This window comes from Chaetura pelagica, unplaced genomic scaffold (genome assembly GCF_000747805.2).
Source record: "Chaetura pelagica isolate M959 unplaced genomic scaffold, ChaPel_1.0 scaffold70, whole genome shotgun sequence".
Taxonomy (NCBI): Eukaryota; Metazoa; Chordata; class Aves; order Apodiformes; family Apodidae; genus Chaetura; species Chaetura pelagica.
Genome location: NW_009952265.1, coordinates 340031 through 361735, shown reverse-complemented (window position 1 = coordinate 361735; position 21705 = coordinate 340031). Strand labels below are relative to the sequence as shown.

Genomic DNA, 21705 nt, shown 5'->3' with positions numbered 1-21705 from the left:
TTCCAGAAGGGTGGTAGTAGAGGTCCCTTGTTAAAATGAGTTCACATATGAATATTAGCAATGTAGGGCTCTAATATCACAGCTATCAATGTATTTTTGATGGTTTTTAGATTCCTGCACCAAGAAGTCCAGTAGATTATGGGTTCTGCTGCAGCATTATGTAAAATATTTCCAGAGCAAGAACCACCATAATTTTTAATGTATATCCTTTATTAAACTGATCATTTTGAGTATTAGACTGCAACATCACCATGTTTACCATGAGCCATACACAGTCATTGACTACCAAACATGTGACATCTCAAATTTACTTTTGGCCTTCATACTTGGAACTTTGGGGAATGCAAGCCACAAGAGCATCAAATATAGCTTCTTGATCCCAAAGAGGCATTTTTTTTCCCAGACTACATCCAGTACTTTCTAATGCATAGGTATCAGTAGAAAGGAGCTACCAAAGCTACAGGTTCATTTGTTCCTCCTATTTCACCTGACACAGCCTAACACATCACCAACCTGAAGGCAGGCTGATATGGTTGCCATCTTTTAACTTGAGCCGGCTTCTCTTGAACTTCCCCATGCGTTTCTTCACCCGAGGCTTCTCCTGACACAGCTGATGGATGATGATGTTGAGCTCCCTTTCCAGGATGTCAATCTCACGTTCAGCGAGTTCCTGCTCCCGCCTTCGTAGCAACTCCTCATGGTTCTTCTGTTCAACAGCAGCACGAGTCAGCTCTTCTTCCCATGTGCGCAGCTCCTGCAGGGACACGAAAGGAGAAACTGAAAGCTACTTTGTGACTTGTGGGTTAAGACTAACATTACCCATTCTGAAAGTAGAGAAGCAATGAATCGTTCTCACAGCACTGCTAGTGCCACTGTTTAAAGGCACAGCTGAAAGCCAAAAACCTAAAACACTCCTCAAGAACTTCTGTGCTTGTCATTCAGGTTCCTTCATACTAGTATTAAAATTTGGTCATTGCCACTTGTAAGGTCACACCTGGAATCCTGTGACCATTTCTGGGCTCTTCACTCCAAGACAGACAAGGACATAGTAGACAGACAACAACAAAGGTCCTAGGAGATGATTAAGAGAATGGAGCACCTCTCCTGTGAGGAAGAGCTGAGGGAGATGGGACTGTTTATCCTTGAGAAGAGACGGTTTGAGTGGAGGGAACAGGGATCTTCTCTGTTTTTAAAAAAAAACAAACAGAAGTAAAGGTGCCAAGAAGATAAGAGCCAAGCTCTTTTCAGCAGTGCTTGGTGATAGGACAGGAAGCAATAGACATACACTGTAGCACAGGAAATTGCCTTTAAACACTTTTTTACTGTGGACATTACTGAGCATTGGCACAGGTTGCCCAGAGAGGCTGTGGAGTCTCCCTCCTTGGAGATACTCAAAAGCCATCTGCACACAGCTGTGGGCAACTGGTTCTAGGTGACCTTGCTTCAGTAGGTGGTTTGGACCATATGACCTCCAGAGGTTCCTTCAACTTCAACCATTCTGTGAGTCAGTGAAAAGGCACTGGATCCTAAATTCAGTGGAAAACCATGCTGAGTATCTGACATAAACACATCTATAAGAGCCAAAGAGTACCATGCATATGTGAACCCATTTTGGAAGCTTTCCTCTTAAAACCGAAAGCAATTAATACTTGTCTTCCTGTTCAGTTAGTACCTATGTTAACTTCAGTATTGGCTTAAAACTGTTTAAAAACATCGCCATCTCATGCATCATAAAATAGCAAAAACCATAAATCTAACAAATGAAGAAATGAAGAAAACTATCAAGAGGTGATTCCCATCATAGTCCACCAGGCATGGCTGCCCTTTGGGCATAAAGATGTCTAAAACAAACTTTTCCATCTTTCCTTTTTTTGACAAAACCTGTTTTGACAAAGCGGTTTTGACAACTGACACTGTCCTTGAGATCTCACTATGTCTTCTCACTGAATTCCTGTCACCACAAGGAGAAAAGAATTCTGCACTCAGAATAATCATCTCCAGCTGGGTAATTTCACTGCAGAAAGTAAAAACTGAAGAATTCAGGCTAAACTTCAGACAGATTTTAGGTTAGCTTTTTAGAATTGTTCTAAATAACATTGTTACCTGTCTAATCTCTACTGTGATTTGGTGCATTTTACTCATGGTTGAACAAAATATAAAATTATCTTTCCCCATTGCTACAAAGGAATACAGTACTCAAAACCTAAGGGCAGTCTAGCTACTGCTGTTTTGTCTTCTTTTTGTTGAAGTTTCTCGTTTTCAAAAACTGTTTCAACACATAAATGTCATGGGACAAGAGCAGCAGGCCAACGCCTACTAGTTATTTTATTTTTCCCAAAAGCTACTATAATATACTAATAGAAATGTTTTAAGCATTATTGTAGGACTTTTATCCCCTGCACCACAGTCTCATTTTCTTTCTGCCTCCTAAACCCAATCTCTGAGCTCAAATCAAGTCGGTTGTTTACTACAAATGCATTTTTAGACAACAGACCATGAAATTAGATAAATACTATTTCAGTGATTCCCCTGCAGTATTTAGATACAGTAAGTTGCATTTTCTGCAAGCATGCTTGAAGAAAACTTCAGATTTTCACTTCTACTCTTTTAAGCTGATGGTCACAATTCCTTTTATTCCTGCTAGCATTTTGTTTCCTGCTATTTACCCAGATAACTTCAGTTGTAACAGTTATTGGACCATTCCCCCCGGTAGCACTCATATTTATTATAGCCTATCCACTTTGGCTGTGGTCAAAATCTGTAAAATATACACCCAACAGAAAGAATGCTGCATTGTTTGCTAGAATACATAGGCTGAAGCTACCTCTCCTACTTTTCCTGTTAACAGTTATTGTTGGGCTTCTCAATTAAGACGCTAATAGTGAAACAATTATCAGATGCATTAAACAATGGAGACAAATCATCATAGCAGTTTGCAGAGTGTAGAATGGAAGCTCACTACAATATCAGAAAGAGTAGCAAGCTCAGGATGCAGGTATTTTACTCATAATTCTGCCCTTGTGTGCATCATAATCTGGCATTGACTTGGGGAATTATTACAAGCTCCAGTCAAGCACATACAAAATTAATTCTGGAATGCACTAAATTATGATCCCTGTTTGAACTATGAAACAGGAAAATCATACTCCAGAGAGCACAAGAATGGAGTGTTTTTCCCTACCTACCTTTTCTTTGGCTCTGAGCTGATCAAACATCTCTTGGATCTCTTGTTTCCAGTCTTCCTGCAAGGAGTGGAAGGAATCTTTGGGCATTTCAAAGAAACCAGACTCTTCTATGGCAGTGAGATGGCCTAGGATACTGGCAAAGGAAGGTCGGGAGTGTGGATCAGGATTCCAACAATCTAGAATAGGACAAAGATAAGAACTGTTAAGCATCCAAGTACGGAGGTTTGAGAGGATGAGCAGTACTTTACTGATCCCCAGTGGCTAAGGGTGGCATGCACACTACCTGTGTTATCCCATTTGTTCCCATTTCCCACTCATGTTGCCTATTGTCCAATAGTAAGTCAAGTATGGAATTCAGGCTTTTGTGCTTATAAATATCCAACATAGCTTAAGATGTTGAACCACCTGGTCTCTAGGTTGCATTGCAATAATATGCCAAGTAAAACAGATTTACTAATTTTACAGAAAGTCACATTTTCGAGCATATATTAAAAAGTCATAAATAATTTCCTTAAATATTTTAAGTTGTATGTGCTCTAGAGTGGAAATACTGTGCAAGACTCTTGTAAACAGTTATTTTCTCACACTTACACTTCAGAGTTAACAGCCATACTGCAGAAGGGAATCCAGAGTTCATTCTAATGCCAAACTCTAATACTAAGCTGAGTCATTATGAATCTCTTTCATAGAGCTGAAAATCAATCCCACAAAGCAGACTGGGCATAACTTGACTGAAGACAGGAGATTTGAGTAAATAATTACACCAAATAGTGCATTTGGAATTTTCTTATTTTAAGTGTTCTTTTTTAGTATTTCAGAAATCTGTCTGATCAGGCTTTTTTCCTTTGCTTTTAAGGGAAACCACAGAAAAAAACTCAAAACTTTTTCATTCACAATCTAATGCAATGACTTATTCAGTACTGAACTCTAAAAACACACAATTTAAGGTACCCATCTTACCACACAAGGCAATTCAACTAGCAATAGTACAAAAAGGTACTCCCTTTTACAGTGATGGTAGTCAAACATTGAAAACAGAAATGGAAATAGAAAGTGGTATGAAGTAATATCTCAAGCTATGAAATCATTAAGAACATGGTTTTTTTAATGCCATTAAGTCAAAATGTTTGACTGAACATTTTTTAATAGGAATTTTTTGTTTACTCAGTCCTCCCTCTTAACTTTTTACTCAACTCCAGTAAAAGACTTCACTTTCTCAGTCTATATTGTCCTATAATGGCACTTACACAGGTTCAAAAAGTATCCTTATTCTATTTAGTACTGCTAGACTATTGCATGCCAAAATTTGAAAAGAACTAAACAGTAAAACTTGCAATTCAATTATATTTCTAAGGTATAGATCTTTTGCATGAATGGAAGAAACTAACACATGGGTCTCTCTCAATATGCTCGTATTATCATTGCTCTAAATTATCACTGCATTTAAGACACACATTACTGCAGCATGAGGCAAGAGTTATAAAAATGTTCTAAAGTTTCTTAAACTTTACAGTTGGAAAAAAGGGAACATTCTTTAAAAAAATATGGTGATGTCCTAAAAGACATTATTTCATCAGTTTTATGGATTTAAATATACCAAGGAGCAGCTGCAATTAAAAATAAATCACACTTCAGAAAAGCTGTGCAACTGCTGAGGCTTGGTTTTGTAAGTCTTTTCTTTATTTTAGCATTACTGAGATTTTACATTTGGGCACTTTGGTTTCAAAACTGATGGTATCAAGATACTGGTATATAAGCAGGTTCCAGGAGGCATAATCTTGAAGACATTTGTGTTTATGGATTTCAAATTGCTTCTCTTAATAAAACAGAGAATGGTTGGATGTTAGAGTGCTCCGAAGGTCCCCTGCTGCTGACCAATTAGTAGCAATAGGCAATACAGCTGGACTGCCAGTGCCATAATCCCTGCCTCTTTACCCCAGGTTTTAAGCATGGCAAAAGCAAATACGACCCAAAGTAAAACAAAATGCTGCAGCCAGCCAAATGCATGAATGAGTGAGCAGGATAACTATGCAGGTGGCCCGTGGCTTTAATTTTCCCAGGCCTAGATCTGCCATTGTTTGCACTAATGAGGACAGTTGTAACATACAAGACTCTTCTGTTAAGAGAGAAAGTTCAGCTTTGTTGTCTCAGTGAAGACCACCAGGGCAGCAATTGAAAAGTAAAAGCAGCATTAGGGGAACAAGAGTTCACCCAAGACGGGAAAGAGCCTGTCTGAAAAACAGTTTTGGTAAGGGGCAGAAAGTAATTGTTTTCTTGTTCTTTTCTCCCCCTGAACTGGGAGAAGCCAAGCGTTCCAAAGCTGTGTGGGTGCTCACCCCTGTGCTGCTGGGTTCAAGCTCAGGCCATGTGCCTCTACCTGAATTTCCCAACAGAGGGCATTATTTTTAACCTCGGCAGCAGATACCTCAGTTATATTTTAGCAATCCAGGGTCTTTGTTTTAGGGAGCCATGATGAAATAAACTGTTCTGGCACAACATTGAGCTAGTAGCTCCATTAACGCTTTCAGATGCAGTTTCTTGCTTTACATTGCTTCCAAGCTACTATACCTGCAACTCTGCAGCTGTTTACTATCCAGTAGAGCACAACAGTGCTCTTTTAGCACAACAGTACATGACATTTGCTGTTTTAACTTAAATCTGTAACTTACAGGGAAAAAAACAACAAAAAACCTCCCAGAGAAGTGTAAAAGTATTCTAAAAGCCAAGAAACTCCACCAGAGGCAACAGAACATCAGTTCTATGTTCAGACTTATTCTTTGATCATTAAGACTACAAAACATGTTTGATTTATCTTCAGTTTTTCTTTCTTTCAGATAGGTATAAAAATGTTCATTACATATAAACACCTGGAAATCTTTGGGAACAGGTGCACTAAAAAAAACCCACAACACTCAAGGTACTACTGTGATAGGGGGAAGGAAGATCAGGAGATGTTCAAGTAGTTGCACAAGCCAGCAGAGCAGGTCATATAGGGGGCATCCCAAAAGCTACCTGACAGAGTCCTTTTTAATAACTACAGCAACTCTGATAATGAACTCCTGTATTACTTTCATTCATATGTAGCCCACCTTAGGAATGACCTATCTCCACACACAAAGCAGAAAATCACAGCATTCTGACTGGGGTGTTTTCAAATTTGTGTTGTGTCATAGCTGTATTTAAATCCTCTCCCTGAAATGTCAGTAGGATAAAAGTTTCATTCCAAATCAATCTGACATTGTCTAGCAAGATGCTCAAGCTATGTACTTCAAAACAAGTTGAAGACTTCAAAGGAAAACAAAATACACAAAGTTTTGGTGGTGGTGAGTCTTCACTACCAGAAAACAACAAGCTAGATGATAACAGCAATAAACCCCATTTTCCTATAAAGCCAGTTGATCAAAAAAAAAAAAAAAAAAGGCAGGGACATTTCTTTCACTTATTACTCTTATGATAGAGCAACTTTCACAGAACACCAGAAGCCAAGCCTAGCTCTCATACAACTTGCACCACTGGATAAAGCCATTTGAGAAATCTGTGCTTCAGTTGGTCAAAACCAACACAAGGAGGCAATACTCAGGAACATTCTATACACAGCACAAACCATACTCACACCACAGCTGGCTTACCTTCCATGAGTTTGGCAAAAGGCTCTGGACAGGTGGAAGGGATTGGAAGAGCAAGTTTATTCATCGCAACACCATATGCTACTGCAAGACCATCAATTCCTCGGAATGGTACTTCTCCTGTTAGCAGCTCCCAAAGCAGCACACCATAACTACCGAAAGAAAACAGAAAAGGTGTTTGACTTTAACACTCTGTTAAGCAACAAGAAAGTACCTGAATCTACCAGGGTGGTCTGGTATACTGAAGAAATTGCAGTTTACTGGACAGGCTCATCACAGCTGGTGAAGAGTCTTATTTTACCTGCTTTTTTGAATAGTACTGAAATAAGATGCCATTTTCACCTTTCAGGCAAAAATAATTTTCTCTCTAGAAACTGGGAACAATGTAAAAACATTATCATAAATCTTCTAATTACTTTGGCAAATTTCAAACCAGACCCTGGTGAAACTCTAAAAAATGTGAAGGAATGTTTCATGGGTTGTGATTTTTAAAAATACGTGAAAAATGCTTCTTCAGAAGTAAGCTGTTCTTAAAGATTTTCTAAGAAATATTAACTATGAAGTTATGGAAACAGTTCCAGGACTGCTCTCCCTCAAGGTATATGACAAACAACATATCCTCAGGACATTGTCTCTGCTTCTAAGAAACTCAAGTCAGCTTCTTCATACTTAGTGAGCCAACAGCTTTTTCTTCCATTGATCTATCTTATTCTCTTCTGAACCTATTTACCATCCACTATGTTCTGAGGCAGCGAGTTTCACAAATTTGATGATGCGTTGCAAAAAAACACTTCCGTGTGTTTGTTTTGAGCTTGTTACTTCGCAATTTCATCTGCTGCCCTGTAGCTCTTCTAATACAAGGAAGAGTGAACATATGTTCCCCATTAGCTCCTTCCATGCCATCCGTGATATCATAGGCTCCCACTACATCCTGCTGAAGGAGTCTTCCTGCCAGCCCTCAAAATCCTAACCTAGCTAAATCCTAATTCTCCTGAACAGAAGCCTTTTTTTAATGGAATCATAGAATTGTTTGGGTTGGAAGGGACCTTAAAGATCATGTAGATTTAACTCCCCTGCATAAGCAAGGACACCTACATCTAGATTAGGTTGCTCAGAGCCCATTCCAACCTGGCTTTGAACCTGACATCTTCTGTACCATCTCATTTCACTTAAACCACAAATCCTATAAAGTTTTTAAGATATGGGCAGCAACACAGTATTTCCTCTTTTTATTTCTTTCCTATTAAATTTTATTTTACAAAATTAGCTAGGTTACCCACAGTAACTCCACTATCTTTTTACTGAATCATAACAGTAAAATTTAGAGCCCATTACTGTACATGTCAAATTGTCCCATAGGTACTACTTTGTATTTATTACCATTACATCTATTTTATCATTCAGTATAGTGAAACTTTTCCTCAACACTCTGCAGGAAAAGAATTTTTTTTATCCTGAATAACTAAGTATCACCAACCAATGTTATGTGGAATGCTTCTTCAAATCACTTATGATTCTCTTTAACCAGAATTCCTCACCAAGAAAATGGATTTATTCCTTTAGTAATTAAGAATTGACTATGTGATGGGAAACAGACTTGCTTTCTTTTCCTCCACCAACTTACTTTCTTTAAAAGCTTTTGACAAAAGATTTTATTGAAAGTTTTTATAAATCCAAATATGGTGTTACCTTACCACTTATGCAGTTATTCAGTAACTTCTTGAATAATTTTCATTTTTTCACAAGATACGATTTCCTTTACAAAAGCTGACTCTTCCCCAGATATGCTCATAGGTCCACCAGCTCCCCACTCCTGAGTGCCATTTCTACCATTTAGTAGAACTGAAAAATCAGACTCGCTGACCCTCAGGAAACTCTTTTAAGACCTGTCATCATGTTTGCTGCCTTTCATTTCTCTGGTATTGAGGCAGCTTTAAGCAACAGCTTAATAGCTATTAACTCAGCTGGCTCTCTCCCATTCCTGTAGAAATCTTGGGTGTTACTGTACATCCCAGCAATTTCTTACTGCTTATTTTATCAGTCTTAACACCTCTGTGGACAGTACTTCAGTAGGAGATGTCCTCCAGCTTGGCTCTCCTAAAAGAGCAATTCTCACCTTTAAAAGCCTCTCTTTGCTCTACTCTAGCAGACACAAGTCACTTTTACTGTGATTCTTCTGCTATAACCGTATCTTCTTTGCACTTGGCCATCTACAGGCCATATCTTCTCCCATGGGGTTTTCACTGGTGCTGGGCCTGAAAGTAGTATTCGTTTTTATGCTTTTCAAAACACTCTCCTCAAAACCCTTTTCATCTTCATGAGTGTTCTATATTCAACTTGCCAGCACTTAACATCATGTCTAACTTTCCTCATCAGCATGCAGGTTCAATTTTTGAAGGATGTCTTCCAGGTGCCTCTTCTATATTATCTTCTTCATTCATTTAAAGTCTTCCCTATGTATTTATTCTGAGCTTTAACATAGTATTCTTAAAAAGAGACAAACATTGAAAGCTTCCTTTTTGTTGTTTTTATCCTAAATTCTTTGATGCTGTCAATACTTTCAATTTTTCTTAACTGCCCTTGCAAAAGTACCAAATCTAAGTATATATATTTTGACCATGGTCATATTTGTACCATTTTGAAGGCCTCCTAAGCACACCTGAAGACCAAATGAAAAACTTCTTTTCCTCCTCAAAGTTCCCTGAATACCTGCCCCATAAACAGTAATTTCTGAAGTTAAAGATCAAACTCTTCTTGTTTTAAAGCAACAATTGCTCTATCCATTTGGGGGTAATAAATAATTGTTGCTATCACAGCCTGTATTCTTGCAACCTACCCTCCACCCTGCTAAGCCTTTAACATTTTTTGTAACTGCTGCCACCTTGGTTAAGCAGTCTTAATACTAACTTCCTACTCAGATATGGAATTTCAGTCTAGAGATTCTACCTCTTCTGCTAACACAGCTAATTTATTTTATTAAGCAGTTTTTTTCCACTTATAGAATCTTCTGCATTTTTCCATCATAATTCATACTCTTGACATTATAATTATTAAAATTATAATTTCTTATTTCCTTCCATCAAGGTTGTCCATTTCCTACTGCATCAAGAGCTTCTTTTGAAAAAAATAAACAGGAATTTAAGGATTTCCCATTTTCTTTCTGGCATCATAGGATTCATAAGACACTTGAAGAAAATGAACACTGCACTGAATATGTATTTGGTCTGTCTAAATCTGATTGTTCATATTGGTCTTCAGTTTGGATGCCAGCATTGATATTAAAAGTAGGAAAAACTACCAGAAACCACTACTACAAGATGACATATGTATTGGATATTTCTCCAATGCTCAGAAAAGCACTACTGCTGTGCTCAAAGCATTTTTCCACAGGGTAGTTTTTAAAAGGCAAGGAAACAGACTGGTGCTTCTTCTAACATGGCACTAGAAGTACATATTGCAGGAAAGGCCAAAGTGTTTTTGGCAAAACAAAGTCACCTTCTTCTCACCTACTTACAGTTCATTGCTGAGAACAGTTTCACAGAAGGAGGGAAACCCTGCTTTGTGGCATTTGAACAACAATCATCCCAAGTGATTCAACAGCAAGCGTAGTGCTGAACAGTTATCCATTAACTCTCAAGCAGGGGATTGGGAATTACAAAGGGGAAAAAGTCAGCAACAGAAGGGATTTATATTTTAAAAAGCATAGGAAAAAAGAATCAAGAGCCTCTCCTCATTTTCAATAGGGAGGAAGAAAAACTGGTCAAACTTTTTTTTTTTCAGCTCCCAGCAGTAATTTTGTTACTTTAATTACAAAATAAACCATGTGATATAGAGCATGCCCACAAGCCCACTGACACTTGTATGAATATTTAACCATCTTCCAGAGATGCAATAATCAATTAATTTAACATCAAGTCCAGTCCAGATTTTCAGAGAGAGGGAGGCTGGTGGTCTGCAGGATTTCACACGACTCTGCCTCCCTTGTAAGTCTGTGAACTTAAAAAAATAGTAAATTCTTCTCACTGTTATTGTTCAATGGCATTTGTCCTATAGGTTCCTCTTCATGTCGTAAGTTGCTCATCTCTGCTAAAGTTCAGCACTTTCCATGAGAAAGGCACTATCAGCCCGAGAAGATTTCAGCAACAACAGAATCTAGAATATTACTGTTGTTAAGAAAAAAAACCCCACAACTTCATTACATTTTAATAGCTATTAACATTTTGCATGTTATTGGGCTGGCAGCTTCAGAGATGACATTTCCTGCTTATTTCACAACAGTCAGTTGTGTACAGTTCTCCCACATGAGCTTCTACTAGTATTCCTAGTCACTATTTATCTGCCAGGTACTGAAGCCTTGCCAGTGCTTCACGACTACAGAAGCCTGCAAGCAGTCAGCTGTGGATGGAAGTGCTGCCAACACTTGATTTACACAAAATATTCTAATGACTAAAGTTCCCACCACTGAATGACAGAAACATCTTGATCTACTTAATCAGATGGTTTAAGGTAATTCTGGTATTCTGCTACTAAACGAAAATTAAAATCCTAATTATTTCACTGGTCTTAGAGTAGATACGTCTTAAAAGCTTGTAAATTAAGTAGCACAAGGAACTCAGATGAAGGTTATATGGTGGCTTTATCCTCCACACACCAATTATATTGACAACACAATTGTATTTTAAGCAATACAAATCACAAATGAAGTGTACAGCAAACAAGAAATACATTTAAGGAATTAAAATGACAGGGAAATATAAATTATATGCTTACTAAAATCAGTTTGCTGTACAGTACTGGATAAGCACCATGCTTCAATTTCACCCTTGTAAATCCAAAGTAAATATCTATCTCTCCTCTCAAAACAAATAGATTTACAGGAGCTGACATTTAAATAAAACTGTAGCTTTTTTGTCCTTTGTGCAATTTAAGTACAAGCTTTCTCCTGAATATTTAAAATTTGTGGGTGAAGCACAGCAAAATTCATAGCACTAAATTTTCACTAGCAAGATGTACTAAGTATTGTTATTATCAGTTAGCTTTACAGTCACCCAGACCCTGGTGATAGACACCAGCGTGAGGGAGCATTCCTCAGCCTTTTAAGTTCTTCGTCAACCCTCCTTCAGAGTGGGACAAAAACCAAACCAAACAAAAAACAAACAAAACAAAAACCCAAAAGTAAAGCAATTGCATGAAGTAGTTATTTATTATGAAATTAAGACTGATTCAGGAACTTTCAGTCCTGGCAAACATCATCATCATCTGTTTGTGCAGTAAGGATACGAGCAAAACAAGATTCTTGTTAAAAGGTTGGGCAACAATTCAGCTAGAAGTATTATTAGAATAAGCTTTACAGAAAAAGGTGTTGAAATAAAAGATTTGTGAGTGTTAGGGACAAAGACAGCCAATTTTGCTGATGCTGCACAGAATAACTTGAAGGTTATCAGGCAAAATACTCCCTCAACTCCATTGATTAACCAAGAGGCTGAAGCGGGCAAGAGGAGGGGCAAGTCTAAAAAGGTCATCCTGTCAGGAATTTCAAGTTGCATCCTTGCGCAGGGACCAGTTTTATCACACACGTCCATAACTGCTTTTGTAAATAAAATCCAGTGCTTACAATCATTGACACACTAGTAGTAACCACACTGGCAAGTCTTTATCCTCTGTACACATGCCTCAAACACCATATTCTTTTCAGCTTATATAACTATGAGTGCAGGTTCTGGTCACCAGAGACAGAAGGCTTATTCAGAAATAATATAACAGCTCTCTTAGTCATGGTGGTCCTCTGTTTCAGGAAGAGCACTGAGAGGAACTCAACTTGTTTTCACGGAAAGACTGGTCACTATAACAAGAGAAAGTCATGAAGAAACCTTAAAAAATAGAAATACAGTACTCTGAAACACTGACAAATAATTTAACCGATTTTCAATCCTCAAGTCCTAAAGTGATTTCTAGTCCTTTAGCCAATGACCAAATTGATTTTTGCACAGGTACAGAGGCACCTGAGCTACCTTCAGGAAAATTAACAAGTTACCTATATTAACTCTTAACTTTAATTATTTTTTTTTAATTAGGTCATACTGGTACAGAATATCAACTAATTTGTTCTCAGCATGCCTAGATTAGTCAAGTTCCAATCACAGGGAAATTGTTTCCCCTCTTTATTTCTCCCTCTTCCCCAGGTTACCCTTAAAAGTCATTCCTGGCACTGCTTCAGAGAACAGCAAATCGAGATTTGAGCTTAACAAGCTGTATACAAATGGGTACTGTCAACATGTGAACAGAAAAGGTACACAGCCTTGAGGTTTTCATTTCTGCCAGACTTCACTCAGAATAAAAGGCTGGTTCATGCTCACTTCATCTCAGATTAAATACAAAGGCAACTACATTCAATTACAGTCAGAATTTTATCCTCACCATTAGTGTGCAAAATACCAGTTCACAGACTTACCAAATGGCAATACATTATCTATTCAGTAAAACTGGTTTAGGAAAATTTAAAATCCCACATCAAGTCTCTGCCATAACAGCCAGACAATTCTGCCAGCTGGGATACTTCTTTATCCTGACATTTCAACAACTCTCTCTGCACAGGAAGAACAAAATTCCTGCTATGTCATCTGTTTCAGATGTTTAGTACTGATTCTACGTCACATAACGTCGAGAAAAGCCACTGTCCTAGAGCTATTTACTGAATTCTGGATTTACGAAGTCACTTAATGATCATGCTGAAACTCAATTTCTGGAAGTCCATGAGCCAATCCTTACACTTTCCCCATCAAAGTAGCTCTCATTCTCACAAAAACCCAGTGCATGAATGGAAAAGACAATGAACACATGCAAATCACTACTTCTGTATTACATACTCAGACCTAGAGAAGGGATTATTTTATATGAAAGACTCATGGGGTGGAAATAATTCGTAAGATTATTATGAAAGTGAAAAACATTCAGCCTGAAACTGCAGGGGGAATTAGATTAGATACAGTGTGTTTGTGTACATATACATCGCTGACAACTACCAAAACGTAATATTATCTTACAGTTGGCAAAACAATTAAAAAGTAGTAATTTTAAGTACTTCACAGATTGTTTTATGGCCTTTGATTATGTCAGCCAATAGCCAAATAAGGAAAAGTTTGTTTTAAATAATGCTGAGGGAATTGGGATTATAAATCCTAGGATAATCTGAACGTAAATTTATAGAACAAAAATTCAGATGCATGCAGGAGCTAGTCCACTGCTTTCTACAGTAAAAAAACAAGTTTACAATTAATAGAAAGTAATCTGAGAGTCTTATAGACATAAAGCTGATGGATAAAGTTTTCTTAAGACCTGAATTTTAATATTTGGCTCACCATTACTCATTCTTAAACATAAAAGCATTTTCCTGGCAGGTCTAGTTACTCTTTAGTATCCAATCACTTAATGCCAAATCAATACCTCCACACATCGCTGCCTTTGGAGAACATGGAGGAGCGGATGACCTCAGGAGCCATCCAGGCATATGTCCCAGCTGCGCTCATTTTGGTAGTTTTATGCCATTCCCTGGCCAAGCCGAAATCCGTGATCTTCAATATCTTGTTGCTCAGATCTCCATTTTCCACCTTTTCGAGTATCAGTACTGGAGAAAAGGGAGAGGGGGGGAATAAAAGGTATGCAGAGTAAAGCTAGTATTTATACAAAAAAGATCCTCCTGGAGATCTCCCAAATTTCACATCTCTCCATCTCTCCCTGATTTTTAATCATTCAAACATACCATCGCTATTACAATTTATTTCAAGCTGATCCCTTCACCTGACAAGTGAACAGCTGTTCAGCAAATAGCTTCAAATTTAACCAAGATACCAAGCCCCAGAGAACAAACAGATAACAACACAAATATTTAATACAGCACCTAATGTTATTCTCTATAATAATTCTCTGCTAAGAGGAAGTGAACCACTGTAACTTCTAGAAATCCAGATAAGGGAAGACATTTCCTAATTAATCCTCTCTCAGCAAGCCAGTAATAGCATCTTCTTCTTGAACTGCTTAGAGGGTTTTATTTATTTATTTTAATCCAGATACACACATGGACAAGAAATACCCCTCATGTAAACGTGTCAGGAGTGGAAGCTCTGTGTACATAGGTTTTTTAAAAGGCACAAATAAAAAAAAAGATTGTTTATCACTGATGACCTGCTCAAGTCAAGACATCATATACACCACGTTACAGATTCCCTCTCCCATCATTTTGAAACTACTTTTCAGTTGAGCTGCCAAAGTTTCTACCATGTTTATACTAAAAAAAAAAAACAACCCACCTTGAGGCAGAACTCAAGAGTGCTTTGGTGTAAGGCACATACTCTTCTTTACACAGAAAGCTGTACTGTCACACCAGTGTGAAATGAGTGTACACCAGAGGCCAAAAGTATCCACTCTGCTTCAGCAGCATCTCATTATCCTCTTTATCTTAATGTAAAGTGACCACACAAGTTTCACCAGCAATCTAACATCAAGCAACAGAATAGGCCATTAAACTTCCATAAACTAATGTAGTCGTAAGCCTGAGAAATGATTTTCAGCCACTTCGTAAAGGGCTGCAAAGAAAAAATATTTGTATTATCATTAATCCAACGACTTCACAGCAAAAGGCATTGAGCCACTAATACATCATCACTATGAAGTTACTTTGGTTTTAATGTCATTACAGACACAGGTTCTTAGAAAATAGGAGGGGTTTTTTTCCCCGTTCTGTGTAGGTGTGTGTGAATTGCAGTTATTCAGTGTCATTCACTAAAGTCAGTCATTCAATGTGTGAGATACTAGTCTCAAGCTAACACAACCTTTTCTTGGGAAAAAAGTATCTTATATTAATTCTCGGACTGCCTTCCAATAATCAAAACTACATTGCCTATTAAATAAAAGCCAAAAGTGTTATTTAAACCCATCTGCATAATAAGTAATACACATCTACATGTTAAAATATTGCATTGCTTTAATAAGACAGTCTGCTCTCTGCATATATTTTAAAAATCAGCTACCCTTTCTACAAGGCTTCATAATTAACAAATACTACCTCATTAAATATTTTTGTGGGTCAACTAAAGCTGTGAATTAACTTCTTGCCTCTTTCACAAAACTACTTTTTAACATTACTGAACACCCTGAATTTCTAATCACAGAGGAAGGAGTTTGAGACCTAGAGTTACTATTCTCTTATTTGGGCAAAAGTGTATGTAGAGCCACACTTTGGTGTGAAACAGAACCACCACAAGAAAGGAAGGTACAGAAGAAGGCTTCCTTTGTGCTTCCTCTTCTAGCACGCTTTTTTCCTTCTTTCTAGCAGCTGAAGAATTGCTAAGAGAAATTGCTAACAAGCTGCTCATTGATTACAAGTGAAACTTCCTAGAATAGACAATTCTATGTTTATTCTTCTAGCACATGCCCACTCTGCCTAAAGAGCTGGCAGAATAATATAAACTAGTTTTAAATTCAAATGTTGCAATATAGAGACATACAGTACATTTGTAAAGGTAAAGTAAAACTTTGAAACAAAAAATAACATATTTAGGATTGTTTTTTTATCTTTCCTCCACAACTACAAGAAGCAACAAGCAAGTTTGTTGTTCACAAGGTAGATCAGGTTCTGCCTGAATGAGCTCAACAGCAGGACAGAGAGCCAGATATCACAGTTAGGTTGCACATATGTTCCTGGCAAAAGGTTATTTAAATCTAATTACCCTGGTTTGTATTAAGTTCTAACAAAGTAATTAGTACTTACACAGATCTTTTGTATCCCTGAACTTGTTCTTTTGTCAGCTGTAGGCTGAGTGAGATGAATTACCATGACAAAAGACCACAGAGAAGGACAATGTAAAAGCCACATTTAATGCAAGTCCTCAAATCCTTAGTTACATCCTTGGTTCCTCTTCTATTTCCTTATAGTAACTGCTTGGGAAAATAATCCTGCAACTCAAAATTGTAAAAATTAATTTTAAGTATCATGTCTCTAGAGCTTAAGTTTCAGTTCACTTTACCTTGGTCAGTATCAACAAGCTCACTGATAACTGAGGAGCCTGCTTAGCCCATCTGTCAGATTTTCAAGCTGAAAAACTTGACTGCTCCTCTTGCATTTTCTTGGATTTCAATCAAAAATTTTGTAAAGAGATGAAATATTAATTCCTTTCAGTTTCCTCCTGAAAAATCTAATTTATTGAGAACACAAGCCAGGTTGCTATGACACTGCATTTTTTCTCATGCTAATCAACACAGTCTCATTTGATTGTGAGCTTTATCTACAACCAGTTAATGGCTCGTGTTTAATACTTCCAGTTCCAACTCTTCTCTGTGAGTGCTACTTCTTTGGCAATTGTTATTAGCCCACCACAACACAAAACACAAATAAGGAACATACTTCCTACACCTACTGAGTCAACATACCATTCTATTTTTTAATAGATTTGTAGAGCTAGTAAGTGGCCAGATGATAAACAGTTGCTTCTAATAAATGAGCCTAACAAAAAAAATCAGACACAAATATAGAGCATCCCATAGCCAAAATGCAACTATTCCACCAACAATGTAAATCTTCTCATTCCGGTCTGTTGACTTAAAAGACCTGCATGAGATTAAAAGGCTAAAAAAAATGTGGAAAATTGAATTTAGAATCTTCCACATTCCCAGCCTTAAAAAGATAAATTGTTTGGCAGCCAGGATACTGGACCCAGTTTTCAGACAACTGGTGAAGAGCAAGAGCAGAATCAGCAGAAAAGTGCAGAATGCACATTAGCTTTTTCATGGCGGATCACCATTTCCCTATTCCAGTAGTGCTCATGGAAGAAAACTCTTCCTGTGTGCATGCAAAGAGCCAGCCAAGCTGTAGACGAACATACACTATGTGCTGCTGGTCCTAACAACTCAAAACTACCTCCTTCCTCTGTAGCACAGGCTAAAAGCTGATCTTAAGTATCATGGATAGGAGGCAACTGGAAGTTTGCAAAAGGAACAGGTGAAGCAAATTGGGTGTTAAAAGCCCTTTCCGACAGCTTTGAGTATCCAAGTGGTACAGCAAAATAACTTAATACAGCAAATCACCAATACCATCTTTTCATATTGTAAGTGTGAGGCAAAGCATGGTGGCTTCAACTAGCATTAAAATTCTTAGCCACTTTAGGTGAAGGGAATGATATATATGCGTGCTTACAGGAGTAATATTCCAGAAGCGCTCGCAATATTTTCATATATTCCTGAAAGACTTGAAACTTGTCCTCCAGAAAATAAGCATTTGACAATGAAAAATTAATTACAGCTAAGAGTAATTCTGTCCAGCAAGACAGCTCATCTATATCTCAAGATGACCCAGCTGAGGCAGTATGAAAGGAATATTATCTAAATAGGCCTTAGTATCTTCTAGCAAGACCTTCCCTTGATCAGGCAGTCATCCAGATACAGGCACGTATGATTTGGATGTGTGATTTCAACTACTAGGAATTTATGAAGAATTTTATTACCACAGGGACTCTCAAGAATCATTACTGGTAATGATTCAGAGCCACTGTTTAATTTCATAAGAGCCAGGCAGACTGCAAGTGCTGAAAGAAAACAGTCAACTGAGACACATTAGGTTTGAGCTTAGATAAGGGGCAGAAATTAGCACTGGGTCTCTTATCTAGGTTATGATAAAGACCAATGTATTTTCTTTGAAATTAAAATGTGTGTTAAGGTTCCTCCACAATCTTTGAGAATGCTTTTGGTGCTGTGCAAGAAGCATCGAGGAGATGTTCATATTAGACTCTTGTGAGAAAGTTTTCCTAAGTACAGAGAAAGAAGTAGGCACCACATAAACAAAGGAGTGGGTTAGGTAATCAGAGGCAGTAAGACAACACTTACTGGATTGATGAGAAAGACTAGCTGGTAGAATAGTCTAAGACAGAATTCAAATACCACTTAACAAGCCTTGGTGTGGTGCAGTCCTTAGGTACACTGTCTGACATTACTGCAAGTGAAAGAATAACTGTGTATTGCCAGAGATGAGAAAACCTGTCACCATTATATTTTCAGTACTTTTGAACACTGGATTCCATCTATGTGATGCTTTGGCTTCTGCTCAAGACAAAACAAGTTGCAGTAACAAAAAAGAAATGCAGTGCTACATGGCTTGCCTTCATCACCAACATAACATTTTCAGTCTTACTAGTAGTTCAGAGCTATAGGTGGCAGGTGAAAGCCTACCCTCTGAAGACTAAAGATACCCTGTGCTATGCTGGGGACTTGGATACTTCATGGATGAATCATCATCATGCTCACAGTACTAACTCAGCACCCCAGCCTGTAAAGCCATCGCTGATACCAGTCTTTCTTAATTGTGTCCTTTATTTTAACTTAGTTGCTATGAGTGAAATCTGCAATCAAGATGCACATGATCAGAGATTTATCCTTAGTCAAGAAGTCCTGGCATTTACCCCTTCAAAATCACAATAATGTAGTAATGAGTATCATTTCCACAGGTACAAGCCCAGTTGCTTAAGATACAGGTTCATTTAGCTGTTTTGACAATTGAAGCAACAGTTAAGAGCTGAAGCAGACTGATAAAGTTTACAAAGAGTATCTTCAGTATATTCTGCAGATCCCTGAATGCTGGCCATTAACCACACCATAGACCGGATTTAATATTCTTCAACTAGCAGGCAACACCAGACTCCGAAACAGAAGTGTCAATTCCTGATACAACTGAAAGCTTCTCATTCCAGCCTCAAGTTGCACAAAGTGTGATGGGAAATTAACTCTGCCAATGCTGGTATAATTTAGAGATGGTTTCTTAGTAAGGGGGAGAAAAGAATTGATGATGTATACAAGATCCTCTTATCCTTGTTTTAGAAAATCTAGCAGTTTTCTAGCAATGCTAGAAATGGTGGAAATCAACCTCCTGAGGTCAGGTGAAGCCAATTTACCTTCTGAAAATTAAGTGTCATTCTGTATGTGTATTAATAGCTACCTGGGTTTTGACAGAATCCAATGTCAATTTTACTGAAAGTAAGAAAGTCTTTAGAAGTACACAGATCTCGGTGATAAGAGATCCCAAAGGGGCTAAGTCTCAGTTTGATGAGTCACAGCAATGTACCAGTGACACCAGGAAGAATGAGGGCTTTATTTTATTAGAGCTAGGGCAACTCACACTTTTGCTGTTTAAACAAAGATATGTACTGAAAATAGACTTCACAGAAACAGACCAACTGAGGTATGACTGACACAATGGTATCTGACACTGAGTCAGCTCTTCCTCCTGCTCCACCACATTCCACACTATTATGCTTTCCTAGAAAGACAAAAGTATCTGCTTTAGTATTCAAAGCAATACAAAAAGCAACTTAAGATTTCTAAAATGCCATTATATCCTTCAGCCTTCATGTAGTTGCTACTAAGTGGATCTTCAGTTCTGTCTTGTCATCACAAGTCATTAGGGAGATGCCTGCTGTGTGGGGCACTAGACAGTGCAGGATTATTTAACAGGACAGAGTTAAGGCTTATGTTGCTCTAATGGAACTGTCCTTAAAGGTCTCAAAGGTGCAGCTTTGTGTTACTACATTGAACTTTCATTAGCAACTCATTAATTTTCACTAGCATGTTTAGGATAGGGACTCGTATGTTTAGAATAGGTACTAGTATGTACCTAGAACTATTCTATATCGGTTCAGAAGGAGAAATCAAGGCAGTGAAAAAAACCACTGAAACCTGTAGCTTTAAAATTTCGTTACTGTGGACACCCTGCACTACTACCCAAAACCACTGACTAGTTTTAAGTAGGCAAATCAGAGGATCAAATTAATTCTGAAGTAATACAGACTAGAGTTTAAAAAATTAGCAGATTAAATGCTGGTCAAGTTTCAACTCTGCCATTAACTATAAAACAAGACTACAGAAGGGATTCCCAGGAGGCAGGTGATAAATACTTCTGTTGAGATGAAATTCTCTTTTATGCATGAAACAGACACACACTTGCCAGTCTCCCATATTCAAAAGGTGAATTTCTTCGTCTTGCCTCCCTCCACCCTCATGGATCATTATAGTGAAAGCTGATTTGGATGAAAAACACTTAAAGCATCTCAGAAGGCAGGCTTCCCAGACTCCCAACACAGTCAGAGAAGCCAAAACCTCTCTAGAAAGAGATTCCAAGCCAAGCCTAATATACATGCTCTGAATTACTCTCTACAGGACTGTCTCTTGACTAGAGGCACGCCTGTGCTAAGTATCCAAACTTAAACCACATGAGTCTTTGTGGTCTGGTATAAGAAAGCAATTTCAGCCAGGGAAATTCCCTAACATACCCAAGGTTAGAGAGCCACCTGGTGAAAACCAATTTACTCATAGTTGCAAGACTGCCTCCAAGCTCTGATTTTTTTTTTTCAATTAAGTTTTCAGAAACATACTGCTCTATTAGTAGGACAGCTAATCTAAGTCAACCTGGTACTACTGTTCAATTAGTCTTAAATAAAACCGCCCCTTGGCCCATGAAGGCAGCTGAAGGTCCTAATTCATTGCATCTGGCACCACTCACCTCAATGATCACTGAACCAATTGAAAAGTCAATGGTCAGCACCTTTTGGAACACAGAAAGGGTTACTGCAAGGAGGACCTTGTTTCCAGATATCAAACAGCTGTATTTTCATTACTCACATCTATCAAAAAGACATGAGATCAGTTATACAAATATATTTTGACAAGGTAAAGACAGAAGTATAAAGTTGTATATCCTTTGATCCACTTGTACCTACAGTTTAAGAAAACCCTAAGAGTGCTGGATAAACCACATCTAATATGCCAGTATAACTCCTGCTTCTTCGACTTTGAAGTGAGAAATTTAAAACTGCTGAGCAAGCTTTGCTTTGGGAATATTCTCAACTTTATTATAG

General features: G+C 37.9%; 1 protein-coding gene across 1 annotated transcript in view; it reads right to left on the bottom strand.

The window, feature by feature from the left end:
• MAP3K9 (mitogen-activated protein kinase kinase kinase 9) overlaps positions 1-21705 on the bottom strand; it is a 47027-nt gene that overhangs the window by 9479 nt on the left and 15843 nt on the right. The window contains 4 exon segments of the mRNA XM_010007667.1: positions 514-754; positions 3186-3361; positions 6815-6963; positions 14255-14435. Of these exon segments, the coding sequence (XP_010005969.1) occupies positions 514-754; positions 3186-3361; positions 6815-6963; positions 14255-14435 (747 nt within the window).